Here is a 13,459-nt window from a genome sequence, read left to right on the forward strand (position 1 = left end):
TGTAATATGTCTGTGGACTGGATATCAAAGCTAAAAGAAATAAAAAGCCACGCAATCACAATGAAACACCAAGTCTTGTCAATGAAACACCAAGAGTGTGCCAAAAAAGATTTTGTGAACATCCTTCTTTTTTTTCACCCTTGCTGTAAGTCCTATATAAAAGACACAAACTCAGCTGAAAAGGGCTGAACTGAAAGTGAACTGAATGAAAAAAAAAATACATTTTTCGAACATACTTTATCTGGACTTGAAAATAGAATCAAATTAGTTTTTGTCTAAGTTCACTTTTCATGAACACTGTTTTTTTTTAAACCAGTCTTTTAATCATCTATAATGCGTCTCCTTCTTCTCCTCCTCCTCCTCCTCCTCCTTCTTCTTCTTCTTCTCCTTCTCCATCTTCTCCTCCTCCTTTACCTTATTCTTCTCCTCCTTCTTGTCCTTCTTTTCCTCCTTCTACTCCTCCTCCTTGTCCTTCTTCTCCTTCTCCTCCTCCATCGTCTTCTCCTTCTCCTCCTCCTTCTTTTCCTTTATCTCCTCATTCTCCTCCTCCTTCTCCTCCTTCTCATCATCCCCTCATCCTCATCCTCTCCTTCTCCTCCTCCATCGTCTTCTCCTTCTCCTTCTTTTCCTTTATCTCCTCATTCTCCTCCTCCTTCTCATCCTTCTTCTCCTCCTCCCACTTCTTCTTCTTCTCCTCCTTCTCCCACTTCTTCTTCTCCTCCTTCTTCTCCTCCTCCTTCTCCTCCCACTTCTTCTTCTCCTCCTTCTTATTCTCCTTTATCTCCTCCTTCTTCTCCTCATTCATCTCCTCCTTCTTCTTCTTCTCCTTCTCCATCTTCTCCTCCTCCTTTACCTTATTCTTCTCCTCCTTCTTGTCCTCCTTCTTCTCCTCCTCCCACTTCTTCTTCTTCTCCTCCTTCTCCCACTTCTTCTTTTCCTCCTTCTACTCCTCCTCCTTGTCCTTATCCTCCTTCTTCTCCTCCATCGTCTTCTCCTTCTCCTCCTCCTTCTTTTCCTTTATCTCCTCATTCTCCTCCTCCTTCTCCTCCTTCTCATCCTCCCCTCATCCTCATCCTCTCCTTCTCCTCCTCATCGTCTTCTCCTTCTCCTCCTCCTTCTTTTCCTTTATCTCCTCATTCTCCTCCTCCTTCTCCTCCTCCTTCTCCTCCTTCTTCTCCTCCTCCCACTTCTTCTTCTTCTCCTCCTTCTCCCACTTATTCTTCTCCTCCTTCTTCTCCTCCTCCCACTTCTTCTTCTTCTCCTCCTTCTCCCACTTATTCTTCTCCTCCTTCTTCTCCTCCTCCTTCTTCTCCTTCTTCTTCTTCTCCTCCTCCTCCTCCTTCTCCTTCTCCTCTTTCTTCTCCTTCTCCTCCTTTTTCTCCGCCTCCTCCATCTTCTTCTCCTTCTCCTTCTTCTTCTCCTCCTCCTCCCACTTCTTCTTCTCCTCATTCATCTACTCCTCCTTCTTCTTCTTCTCCTCCTCCTCCTTCTCCTTTTCTTCCTCCTCATTCTCCTTCTCCTCTTTCTTCTCCTTCTCCTCCTTTGTCTCCTCCTCCACCTCCTCCATTTTCTTCTCCTTCTCCTCCTTTTTCTCCTCCTCCTCCTCCTCCTCCTCCATTTTCTTCTCCTTCTCCTCCTTTTTCTCCTCCTCCTCCTCCTCCTCATCCTTCTCCTCCTAGACAAATGCACCACAGACTCAAAGCTAACTGAACTCGTGCTTAGACATTGTGTCATCACATACAGACTTTATTTATTCTATTAAATCACTGAGTTTTGCTAAAGTATTCACAATATTCATAATTCTTGTGCTTTAATTTCAGTGTAAGAGGTGTCCGGTTTACTGCAGAGATGCTGTGATTCCAGTCACAGGAAAGGAAGTGTCAGCTGACCTGTTTGAAATATAAACAGGGACATGTGCAAAATCATTACTGTTAGTATCTTTATTACTAATACTATTATTATTATTATTATTATAAACTACTATGACTAATTATAGACTAAATGAATTTGCCATTCACTCTTAAAAATAAAGGTTCCAAATGGGGTTTTCCCAGTGATGCCATAGAAGAACCAAATTTGGTTCCCTAAAGAAACTTTCAGTGAACAGTTCTTAAAAGACCTTTTTTTATCTTCTTAATGTGAAGAACATTTTAATAATCTAAAGAACCTTTTCCATTATAAAGAACCTTTTGTCAACTGGAAAGGTTCCATAGAATGTTAAAGGCTCTTCATAGAACCATCGATGCCAATAAAGAACATTTATTTTTAAGAGTGTATGCAGTATTTCATGTAGCCAAGAACATAGATTTTTTTATATATATATATATTAGAAAATAAATGCTAAAAATACATCACACCACTATTGGTCACTAATTAATATAAAGTGAATGCACTATTTTCTAAATATATTTGTAAAGTTAGAAACTGGTACATCAGTATAATTTAATCTTTTTTTTTTATTGTTGTTATTTAATAATTTTTAACACATTACATGTTGGTAGATAATCGTCTGAATTATTAGTGATAACAATAACTAGCCTTTGTTTAATTACAAGCCGCTCCACAAACTAATTATACACAAATATTTGTAGTTTGTAGTGTACCACTAAGTGTGACTGTTTAAGATATTTACAGATACTACATTCATTTTAAATAAAAAGAAGAACTGCTTCTTATAAATGAATCAGCAACTACATCAAAAGATGAAACCATCTGGACACTACGCAGCTTCACTGAGCAATGGATGTTCATTTAAAAAAAGTTGATCTAAATGATCTGCCTATGATAACTTATAACAATTAATATCCTCCTGTAAGCTTAAATGTGCATTATCTCTCCATTGTACTTGATCCCCTGCCAATAAAAGCTTCATAGATCATTCTGTATTAAAGTGATGGTATCCAAACCCATAAGTCATATCCGCATCTGCATGTGGGAGACGTTTGGCCTGTGTCCTCCTGTTCCTCCTTGAAGCGGAATGCATAACAGGTTTTCCAGGCATGACTTAAGGCAGAAATGTTCCTGTTACCGGATGATCTTGTGAGGATCATGTAAGATCAGAGATTTACATGATAAAACATGGTCACATACATGGTCAAATAAATGTGCGTTTTGCAGAAGATCTCCATAGCAGATATTTATGATACTCGAGATGATGAATCTGTGGTCTAGTTCTGTCGTCCTACAGATAATTCATGTGAAAGTTTATTTTTAAATGTTACGCCGTTTGTAGAAGGGTCAGGGATGAGTGGCTGTAAATAATCACAGTGAAATCTAACAGTTATTTAACAAGGTTCATAAAAAGTTCAAGGAAAACTGGTAGACGGCAATGTGAATAAGCATTTTACAGCACCTTCCTCCCTTTCTTCGAGCCTCTATCCAAGTCCTTACCACCAAAAAACGTTTATTCTAGTCTGCTGTTGCTTTACTTCTTTTTAACTAAAAATCAGACAGTAGCTTGGCTGATGTTTGGATTAAATTTGGGGGGGGGGTTCATATATTGCCGTAAAAACATACGTTTAAGTTTAAAATAAGAAGTCGTTTTGGGGTGGAATAGCTCAGAGTAAATAGTGCATGGGACTGAACTTATGTCCAGCCTGATTCATAGCTTCAAGTATAAACCATTACAGAAAATATCATTTTAAGACTTTTTGAGATTTTGGGCTATTTTGCCTCCACAACTTACCTTCTTTCTAGTGAGACTAGTGAAAAGAAAGTATAAAATACATTTGATCAATTTACTTCTGTAGATTTCAATGATGCATATCTTTGAAAGGCTGTTGTTGGTTTTTTTTTTGTTTTTGTTTTTTCCTGCACTGAAATTTGGCAGCATTTACATTCACCAAACTTTACCATTTTATTTCAATCCATATTCTGAAGGTTTACAGATGGGTTTCTTCATATATCTTTCACCTGGTTTATATAACACTTTATTCTTAAAAACATGGTGAAAATGAATTTGTTTTCTGGCTGTTTTCTGATTTATGGAGTGATAAAAAAAGAAATCCAAAATCCCCTCTGTAAAAACCTTTAATATATCAACTAAATGAAACAAGAATTCTGAACCTGGCTTTATCCAATGTTCAGTTTTCTGTTCTGGAAATGTATGCGAATTAGTGAATATTTAAATAGTTAATGCCTCACATTTAACAAAACATGTAAAACAAATCAATTGTCTTAATTTACTGTGATTATGGTGATAATTATTATTATTATTATTATTGTTGTTGTTTTTTACCCTATTCGCTTATAAAAAATGGGCCAATTTAATTGCAAGAAGTGGGCCTATTGAAATAGTACACTTGCAAGTTTACAAATTGATATTAACTATAAAGTATACTTGGAAAATACACTTGAACTTTGCTTAAGTTTACTTAATAAAACAAACTTGAAGTATACTTCTTTCTGTAAGATCTTATTCCTGTTGCTTGTAGGCTACAACAACAACAACAAATATTTGATTTGTGTTTTCTTTTAACACTTGTTGCATTTCATGCTTTATTATCAACAATCAAAGTATATGCAAGGCTATATGTAAGAATTTCCATGTATTAATCGCTTTTATTGCCAATGTGTGATCAGCTTGTAATGAAACTTAAAAAACGAGACCTTCCCCGGCTGTCTATGAAAGCCTGTAGACTGATTTGTTTGTGAAGGGCTCGGGACGTTTTTGGCGGGAAAATCGCGTCACGGAGTGTTCTGGAGTTCACATTTGCAAACCAAAGCGACAACCTTCCTGTCTCTCTCTTGAAACTAACACGGAAGTGACTTAAACTGCAATTCATCGACAGGCTCCAAACGAGAGCCATTCCCATATACCAGCCATGTTAAAATGCCCAACTTTATAGCGGAAAAAATGTGTTTACAGCCTGATGCAAAAAGTGGTTTTGGTCTATATATATAGCTAATTTTGCCCTTCATGAAAACTGTGAGGGGGGTGAATTTTTTTATAACTTATCTGTTTAAATTATATTAAGCCTTAAAGTTCTGCATAATTAAGGGCGTGGCCACTTGAGTGACTGGTGGATTGCCGCTGCTGTCACTACTAGCCATTTGTCTGCTGTCTGTTAGCCGTCACGTCACCTCAGCTAATCCCGCCTTTTTGCCCATTTTCGTTTATCTGGGAGTGATGCGCTACCAAGATGGCGATGGCCGGCTCCGCCCACTTTGGGCTTCAAAAAGTTGCTGGCTGCAGTTCACTTAACGGCCACTGGTGGAATTTCTGAATTTTACATATAGCCCCTTTAATTAAGTAATATCTCCATTTAAAGGTGTGTATGTAACTTTTGGACTTTACTAAAGAATAAAAATGCCATAGTATTTTGGCAGATATTTAGGAAACATGCTGAGTTCATACTTGTTTCTCTGAAAAACACTTCTACAGCCAATTATTTTACTCTGAAATGTGCGTTCCGTGTGGGAATGTCTGTTTTTGTTTTGGTCTGTGTAATCCCATCCGCTGCCAATTTATCCAATAGTATTTCGACACACCCGGGTTGCCAGTTGGTGGAAAACACAGCGTATTGCAGCCATGAAAGCCAGCAAACAAACTAGGTCAGAGATCGCAGATTCTACCTGACCTGAAAAGCCTCGACATCATCTAAAAATCTCTATGAACGGGAGCATATTCAAACGCGGATAAATCAACTCATCAACTTACAGGGCCCTATCTTGCACCCAGCGCAATTGACTTTGTACACCGACGCATGTATCATTCCTATTTTGCACCCGACGCACAGCAGACTTTTCCCTCCACAGACGCACGTCGGTAAACTAGGAAATGCATTTGCGCTCCCCGGGGGCGGTTCAGCGCAAAGAGGCGGCGTGTTCCGGCGCAAACGTTCCCTGGTGCTATTTTGCAGGTTTAGAAAACATTTCCGCCACTGACCAGGAAACACCTAGTCTAAAGTCAGTGGTGCGTTGCACATGTTATTCATATGCTATTTTAAGGGTGCATGCTTGGCCATAATCAATGTAGCGTGTGCACTTTGGCATGCCAAATGGCGTGGCATGACATGGCGCATGCACTTTGATTCTCTCATCTACACAGAAGCAGCAGTTTTCATTTTTGCAAATCATACTTTATTACAATAGATAGATAGATAGATAGACAATTTAGTATAAAAGCATACATCTAGCTTACACATTTACCCAAATTATCATACGCCTGTTTAACCGAAGTTAATTGGGGTGTGTTTCTCCATCCCCAATGTCACTTCTCTGTGTTTTACGGCCCTGACGAGAACGTCGGTCTCCTCGGCTGTGATCCACTCCTGGCGTGCGCCTGGCAAATCCGCCGTTATAATAGCAATCCGCCATGGAAAAAGCGCGTCTGCTCTTAAAGGTAGGGTAGGTAATCTTTTTTCTAAAAAAAAACATTCCAAATTTGTTTAAACTGTCTTTATATACCAATACATAATTAAAATGTAAGTACTCTGAAAAAGAAAATATAAAAATCGAGTGACTGTAGACCTTTTAATCTGCAATAAACACAGCTCATTATTTCCATTCACTCCACCCCCTCCCTTCTGAGCTCCTTCCAAAGCCACGCCCCCAAAACACATGAACGCGCGACGCCAAACGCTCAGGCTGGAACAAGACGCATTTATTACCTGAGACGAGTGGAGAGGAAGGAGCGCAGTACATACAGTGACATCATGTCAGAATCACATGTAATAAAATACCTAACTTTATCACTATGAATATAAACAAATAAGATTTCTTTTAGTACTCACTATCAAGCTAGCATATCGATAATGGTAAAGTTTCATTCGGTAACGAGCTATATTTATAAGGCAAAACTAAAAACAGGTTGCATTGATACACGTTTTTCCATTACCATCAGTTACACTGTGATGAAGGTGAATTTCGTGTAAGATTCATAACATATACGGTGTTTTGCATGTAAGAGTTTCCATGATGAAAACATTGTTGACTCTAATGAAGACTAACGTACACTCCGAGTCCGGAGACAAGTACCGCAGCGTCGGTTCGAGGACAGGTCCGGGGTTGAGGGCGAAGCAGAGGAGGTCGTTCAAGAGTGCGGGCAGGGTCCGAGGAAGTAGTTTTTGCCTTGTTTGCCTTCGCTGACTGCATATGCAGGTGCTTTGAGCTGAATATTTCCGGGAACGGTGACATGTGATGAGTGCACGCAGAGCAGCGTGCGCAGTGGGGCTCGGGCACGAGACATGAAGGCATCTGATTGGTTCTTTACATTCGCACCGAATGGCAGTGATTGGTCAGAGTTTTTACTGTCCTGCAGCTGCTACAGAGGTCTGATTTTTTTCATTCCTTTTTCTAAACACATAATGTATTGACTACTATCAGGATGGAAGGACCATTTCACCCAGTATAAAAAAAAGTGTTTCTGAACAGGATTACCTACCCTACCTTTAAAGGGAATGTGAGATGATGCTCTGATTGGTTTATTTCACGTTACGCCCAAACCACACCTATGAGTAATGTAGCTACTTCAGACCAACCCATTTTAGATTTGCGTCGGGCGCAAGAGTCATTTATCCCGCCGGTATAATAGCAACAGCACCCAAGACCCGCCCACAAAGTTACTTGCGTTTCGCGTTTGATACTTGCGTTTCAGATCGTTAAAATAGGGCCCACAGTGTGTATTTCTCCTCGCCTTCCATTGTCATTTGTGCTCGCTGCTGTTGCGTGTCCTCAATCTGGAAACCCACGTGAGTGTCGAGTCTGAGGAGGATAGGGTGCGGAAACGACTCTCTCCAATATTTCCAATTTAAACTGCAGTACCCATTTCAACCACTAGCTCTCAATATTACATACTGCACCTTTGTCTTTAGACTTTTGACTTTAGCTTTATGCACAAATGTCAGTGATTATAATCACAATGCTTTTATAAAAAATATGACAGGCCTCATCTATTAAAATACAGCATAAAGCACTACTATATACAAGACACCTGCAGGATTTAAATGGATCTTAGTGGCTTAGCCGAAAACAGCTACAGATTTATAAATGTACCACGTACTTTGGCTGGAATCAGAAGCTTGACTTTTCAGGAGATTCATACACTTTCTTTATCTGATTAAGTACCGCAATAAAGCAGGACTGGATTTTGCAGCATTTTATTCATTTGTTTCTGATCATCCACTGATGCAACAGTTTATTATACATAATGTGCAAGAGTTCATATCCACACTAGGAAGGGCACAGCCCTTTGTTTTTGAAGACAAACTTGAAAAACTTGAGATAAATCAAGACCTGCTTAAATATAGGCTATGCAAGGGAGAGTTAGGGGTTTGTCTTGGCACCAAACCAAATCACAGATCCTTTTCAGAGCTTTTTAGAAGAACAAAATAGAGGAAAGTAAAGTTTGCAAACTGCAGTTCTAAATGTTTTTATTAAAAAGAATTTTGTAGAGAGCACATTGAACGGTTTTCCCCACAATAATATTCAGTCAATATGACCTGACAGTGGATAGAAATATATGATGATACTTATCTGGCAACTTTTCTCAAAGAAGCTTGTCATCCGCAGTAAAGCGTCTGCTTGACATCCACATAAACATTTTTTTTTTTTTTTTTTTTACCCGTGCAGAAATCAGAAACATGGAAAAATGCCATATGACAGTGTAATCATCACAGTAGACGAACATCTTAAAACGTATTATTACTGTAAAGACTGCAGTATGAGGATATATTGACTTCACATTCACTGCACCTAAAATGACTTGACTTAGCTTTTTAGGCATTCTGTACAAGTTAAACAGTTTAGCTTAGATATGTCCCTTGCTTGACAAGAGTTGAAAAATACTGAGAATAATAACAAAAATGTAACTTTGCCAGCATGAATCCTACAAGAGTTCACTGTAAAAGCATCTCCAGTTGGCAAAGCAGTCACAATGGTGTCATGGTGCAAAAAGAGAGCGAATAACTCAAGTCACATGGTAGTTAAATATTCACTGTACAGTTAGTTAAATGTCATGATCCACGGCATGCTAGCAGTATCAGAAGGTGTAAATCATGTCGGTGCACAGATGCTTGTGTGATATATAGCATTGGTTCTCATTTGGTGGATCTGGAGGTCTGTTCTGAACAAACATTTGCTAAATGCTAAATAAAAAGTCCAGTGAATTCATTAATTAACATTAACTGATAATGAGCAATACAGAAATGTATTCATCTTTGTTAACAGTCATTACTAAAAATACTATTGATCATTGTTAGTTCATTTTGTCCTATGGAAATTGATTGGATAGTTGTGGTTTTCTATTGGTTGATCTCATGTGAGTGACAGGTTGCCCCGCCCTCACATCAGAAAACATGTCACCAGAGGAGAGATGGGCACATATTGAGATGGGCACATACATTTATATATATATATATATATATATGAAATATTCCATTAAAAAAAATGTCAATTTTGATTTCATGTTGACTTTAATGTAAGTGCTCCACATTACTTTTGAATCCTCCCAAAAATTGTCTTCATTCCCTTCCTTTTTAAGTGCCCTTTTTTTAAAGAAAACAAGGGATGAGTCAAAATAATTTCTGTTGTAATTAACATAATGCCAGTTCTATTGAAAATGGAATATTCCTATGAGGTCAAAGGTTGTAATCAAACTGCATTATTTAAAAAAATCTTGGCAGAAGCTTGTCAAATTATATAGATGCCGTCATCATCAAAAACCATTAAGAAAAAATGGTTTTGCGTGATGAACTATTGGAAACTGATAGCAAGATACCATCAAACTTCAAGAAATATTGGTAACACTTTAGAATACTGTTCCTTCATTAATGAATAACTACACAGGAACAAATGAGTAACACACTATTAACATTCTAGTAACTACTATTAACTAACAAGAAACTCTGATTAACGAATTAGTAAGTAATAGCGCTCAGTTGAATGAGGTAGTTCACTATTAGCTGATCAGTAACTACTATTTTTCATTCCTCACTGAAGACTACTAAAAACTACTATATACAGGTTCATAATTAATAATAATGCATAATGTATAATATAAGGTAATGGTAACCCATTAGTAATAAACCAAGTGTTACTACATCCTTCTAAAGGAACTAATAATAATTTGGATGAGTATTCTAAAGTGAAGATCATGGAAACACACTAGTAATGACTAAAGTGTTACCAAATCCATCAGAAGGAATTACTATTCAAAATCTTACAAAAATCTCAAGAGGTCTGACTTCAATCAATATTAGGTAGTTATCATGTTTTTCACTTTTACAATACTGATCCAAATAATTAGTAGTTCCTTTAGAAGGATGTAGTAACACTTGAGTCATTACTAGTGGGTTGCCATTACCTTACATTATAAATTGCGCATGTGTGTTTGGGGTCACTAGGGTCATTAAGTCTATATGTGTGTATATGTGTGTGTGTGTGTGTGTGCATTTGTGTGTCTGTTTAGGGTCAATAGGTCTATGTGTGTGTGTGTGTGTGTTACGGTCATCAGGTCTACATATGTGTGTGTGTGTGTGTGTGTTACAGTCATCAGGTCTACATATGTGTGTGTGTGTGTGTGTGTGTTACGGTCATCAGGTCTACATATGTGTGTGTGTGTGTGTTAGGGTCATCAGGTCTTCTTGGGGCAGAGGTGTCCCAGTCTCCAGCAGTGGCAGATGGTGTTGAAGAGCCTGCAGTGGCAGGAGGCACACGGGTCGCAGCAGGGAGTGAGTGAGGAGCAGCTTTCCATCAGACCGGCACAGCGCCGCGCTGGAGTCTGGGCTGGAGAATCCGCCTCCGGCCTGGGCTTAGGTCTCTGGAGGACACATGCTTTCATGAGAAACCAATCAACAGAGTAAAGAACTGCTAATACGTTTCTATTAACTCAAGGTTTTAATATAAAAAGGATCAACTCGATTTCCAAGAAGGAATATTACTCTGTTGCTCTTGCAAAAAGGACAGATGTGCATCAGTCCACTTGAACAATGTTGTGTTTGTTTTATTAGGGTCCACATTTTAGGAGACCCCTAAATAACATAACGTACCACCACATGATTTCTCTGCTGAGAAAGATAACGAGTCCTGGCAAAGAGTCTCTTCGGTTTCTCCTGATTCCACACTCCTGTTGGGACACACAGACGGCCCTGGTTTAAGACTTTATATATTGTTTTTTGCCCAGGTGGCGAGCCTGTTCATGAGACGCCTGCTGAAAACAATGAGTCTTTCACTGGAGCTTTTGAGTGCAGTGTATTGAATGGTGAGACTGTGTGTGAAAAAATGCGACAAAAAATCGGTTTTCTTCTAAAGCTCATTAGTGACGTTGACGGTAGCTGCAAATCCCTGAGAAGAAAAAAAGCCTTTGTGTTTGAACAGCATGTTGTACTGGCCTGATCACAGTGCATGTGAAAACCAACACGTCACCAGGTGGCAGAGTGAATGACCTAATGTCATGTGATCAGTAAGGCATGGTAAATTATGAAGCATCAAACAGGTGTTTTGTCAAGGGGAACACACACACACACACACACACACACACACACACACACACACACACACACACACACACACACACACAAACAAAACATTTAAAAAATGTGCAAACCAGATTAATCTTAACAAATGCAATACAAAGAAAGAATCTAAATACCTCAAGTTAAGCACATCAGGTGTATAATGTTTAAAAAAAAAAAAAATTATTATGCAAGTATTCAATTATTCTAAATACTATAATGTATTTAATATAGCTATAATTATCAATATAATATTTAAAATAGTAACAATAGTATCATAATAAAACAGTAACTATCACTGCACTAAAATTAATATTACATTTTGGTTTTTATATAGGCTACATATAGCCTACATAAATTATTGGTACAGCATGAATTAATTATTATAATTAATTATTAAAAATTTTTGTTTATTTTTATATTTCTTGTTTTTTTAGGCTGCTGGTTAAATTAATTATTATAAATAATTGTTAATTATATGTATATTCGTTTGAATTAAATTATACCTATTTAGTTTTATTTCTTTTTTACATTATTATATAAATACTTATAATTCAATATATCATTTTATAATATTTGGATACATACAACTATACACATTATAGTATATAACTAAACTACAATACATTGGATATTAAATTATAGTTTTAGGACACGGTTAAATTATCATATTTTTATTCTTTTTAATTAAAATATAGGCTTCCTATTTTATAATTCAATATAATTATTCTTATAACTAGGCTACATACATTTTTAAACATTAACTATACTAAATTAAATATTAATTGTTGGTTTAAAATGGTTTAAATGCTGGCTGCTGGTTAAATTATTATATTTTTATTCATTTTATTATATTTTTATAATATTTGGATACATACAACTATACACATTATAGTATATAACTATCATTAGACTACAATACATTAAATATTAAATGGTTTTAGGATACCGGTTAAATTATCATATTTTTGTTCTTTTTTAATTAAAATATAGGCTTCCTATTTTATAATTCAATATAATTATTTTTTATAACTAGGCTACATACATTTTTAAACATTAACTATACTAAAATGAATATTATTTGTTGGTTTAAAATGGTTTAAATGCTGGCTGCTGGTAAAATGAATATATTTGTATTCATTTTAAATCAATTTTTGCATAATATGTGTTACCTGTTGTTATGGAAGAGCTGTGGTGCCCCACGTCGTTTTCGTGTTTTTTGCGCGCATCTATCCTGTTCGCTTCGCACGTGATGGACTGACAAACTGTGAAGAACAAGCAGATGAACAACACACATCCTTTCATCATTGCCGTCGTCATTTTCCGATCAAATGGAGTCTTTAGGTGTGTCAGGTTGGCGTTAGACTGTCCTCATAGAGATCACTCAACAACTGAGGTCTGTGTTGAAGCCCGTTCGCATGCGTTTATAAAGCGAGAACTCATGCACGCCCACACGATCACTCCTCATTCAGCTCAAGAAGAAGAAAACACCGAGACAAGGTCGTGATGTGTTGTCAATCATCAATCATTAGTCTACTACCATGCATAGAAAATAAAAATAAAAGAATCTGACACTCTGACCATTTTTAACCTTTTAATAAAGGTTCTTTGACATTTATGGTTCCATAACTTTTAGCATCCATGGAACCTTTCTATTGCGGGAATATCTTTATTGTGGGAAAAGGTTCTTCAGGCCTTTTAAAATGTCGATCACACTAATAAAGGAGCCTGTAACTGTTCACTGAAAGGTTCTTTGGGGAACCAAAAATGGTTCTTCTATGGCATCACTGCAAAAACACCCTTTCGGAACCTTTATATTTAACGCTCTGGTGCTCTTTGCGTGTCAACGATTTATTGTTTAAATAAATTACTTTTATTTCAATGAAATTAATGTACTATATTTTAGTTCGATAATGTTCATATTTTATGAAATATTTAATATTTTGGGGGGATTTTATGGTAGGCTACTAAATGATATTTACGCTGTATTTATAATACCTTTATTC

At 37.1% G+C, this 13,459-nt stretch overlaps 2 protein-coding genes across 2 annotated transcripts in view; one reads left to right on the top strand and one right to left on the bottom strand.

The window, feature by feature from the left end:
* The window catches only part of LOC311292248 (uncharacterized protein), a 50,798-nt gene extending 47,564 nt beyond the window's left edge, over positions 1 to 3,234 (top strand). Inside the window, exon 39 of the mRNA XM_084411858.1 lies at positions 1,821 to 3,234. Within this exon, the coding sequence (XP_084267984.1) occupies positions 1,821 to 1,825 (5 nt within the window). The 3' untranslated portion in view covers positions 1,826 to 3,234. The remainder of the gene's footprint in view (positions 1 to 1,820) is intronic.
* Positions 3,235 to 9,398: 6,164 nt separating this feature from the next.
* Positions 9,399 to 12,860, bottom strand: asip2b (agouti signaling protein, nonagouti homolog (mouse) 2b). The gene is made up of 3 exons (XM_084412598.1): positions 12,626 to 12,860; positions 10,989 to 11,065; positions 9,399 to 10,759 (listed from the first exon to the last, which is right to left on the bottom strand). Exons 1-3 carry the CDS (start codon positions 12,771 to 12,773, stop codon positions 10,574 to 10,576), a joined length of 411 nt encoding a protein of 136 aa, XP_084268724.1. The 5' UTR covers positions 12,774 to 12,860; the 3' UTR covers positions 9,399 to 10,573.
* Positions 12,861 to 13,459: the final 599 nt, after the last annotated feature.

The sequence above is a fragment of the Rutilus rutilus genome (genome assembly GCF_951802725.1).
Source record: "Rutilus rutilus genome assembly, chromosome: 6".
Taxonomy (NCBI): domain Eukaryota; kingdom Metazoa; phylum Chordata; class Actinopteri; order Cypriniformes; family Leuciscidae; genus Rutilus; species Rutilus rutilus.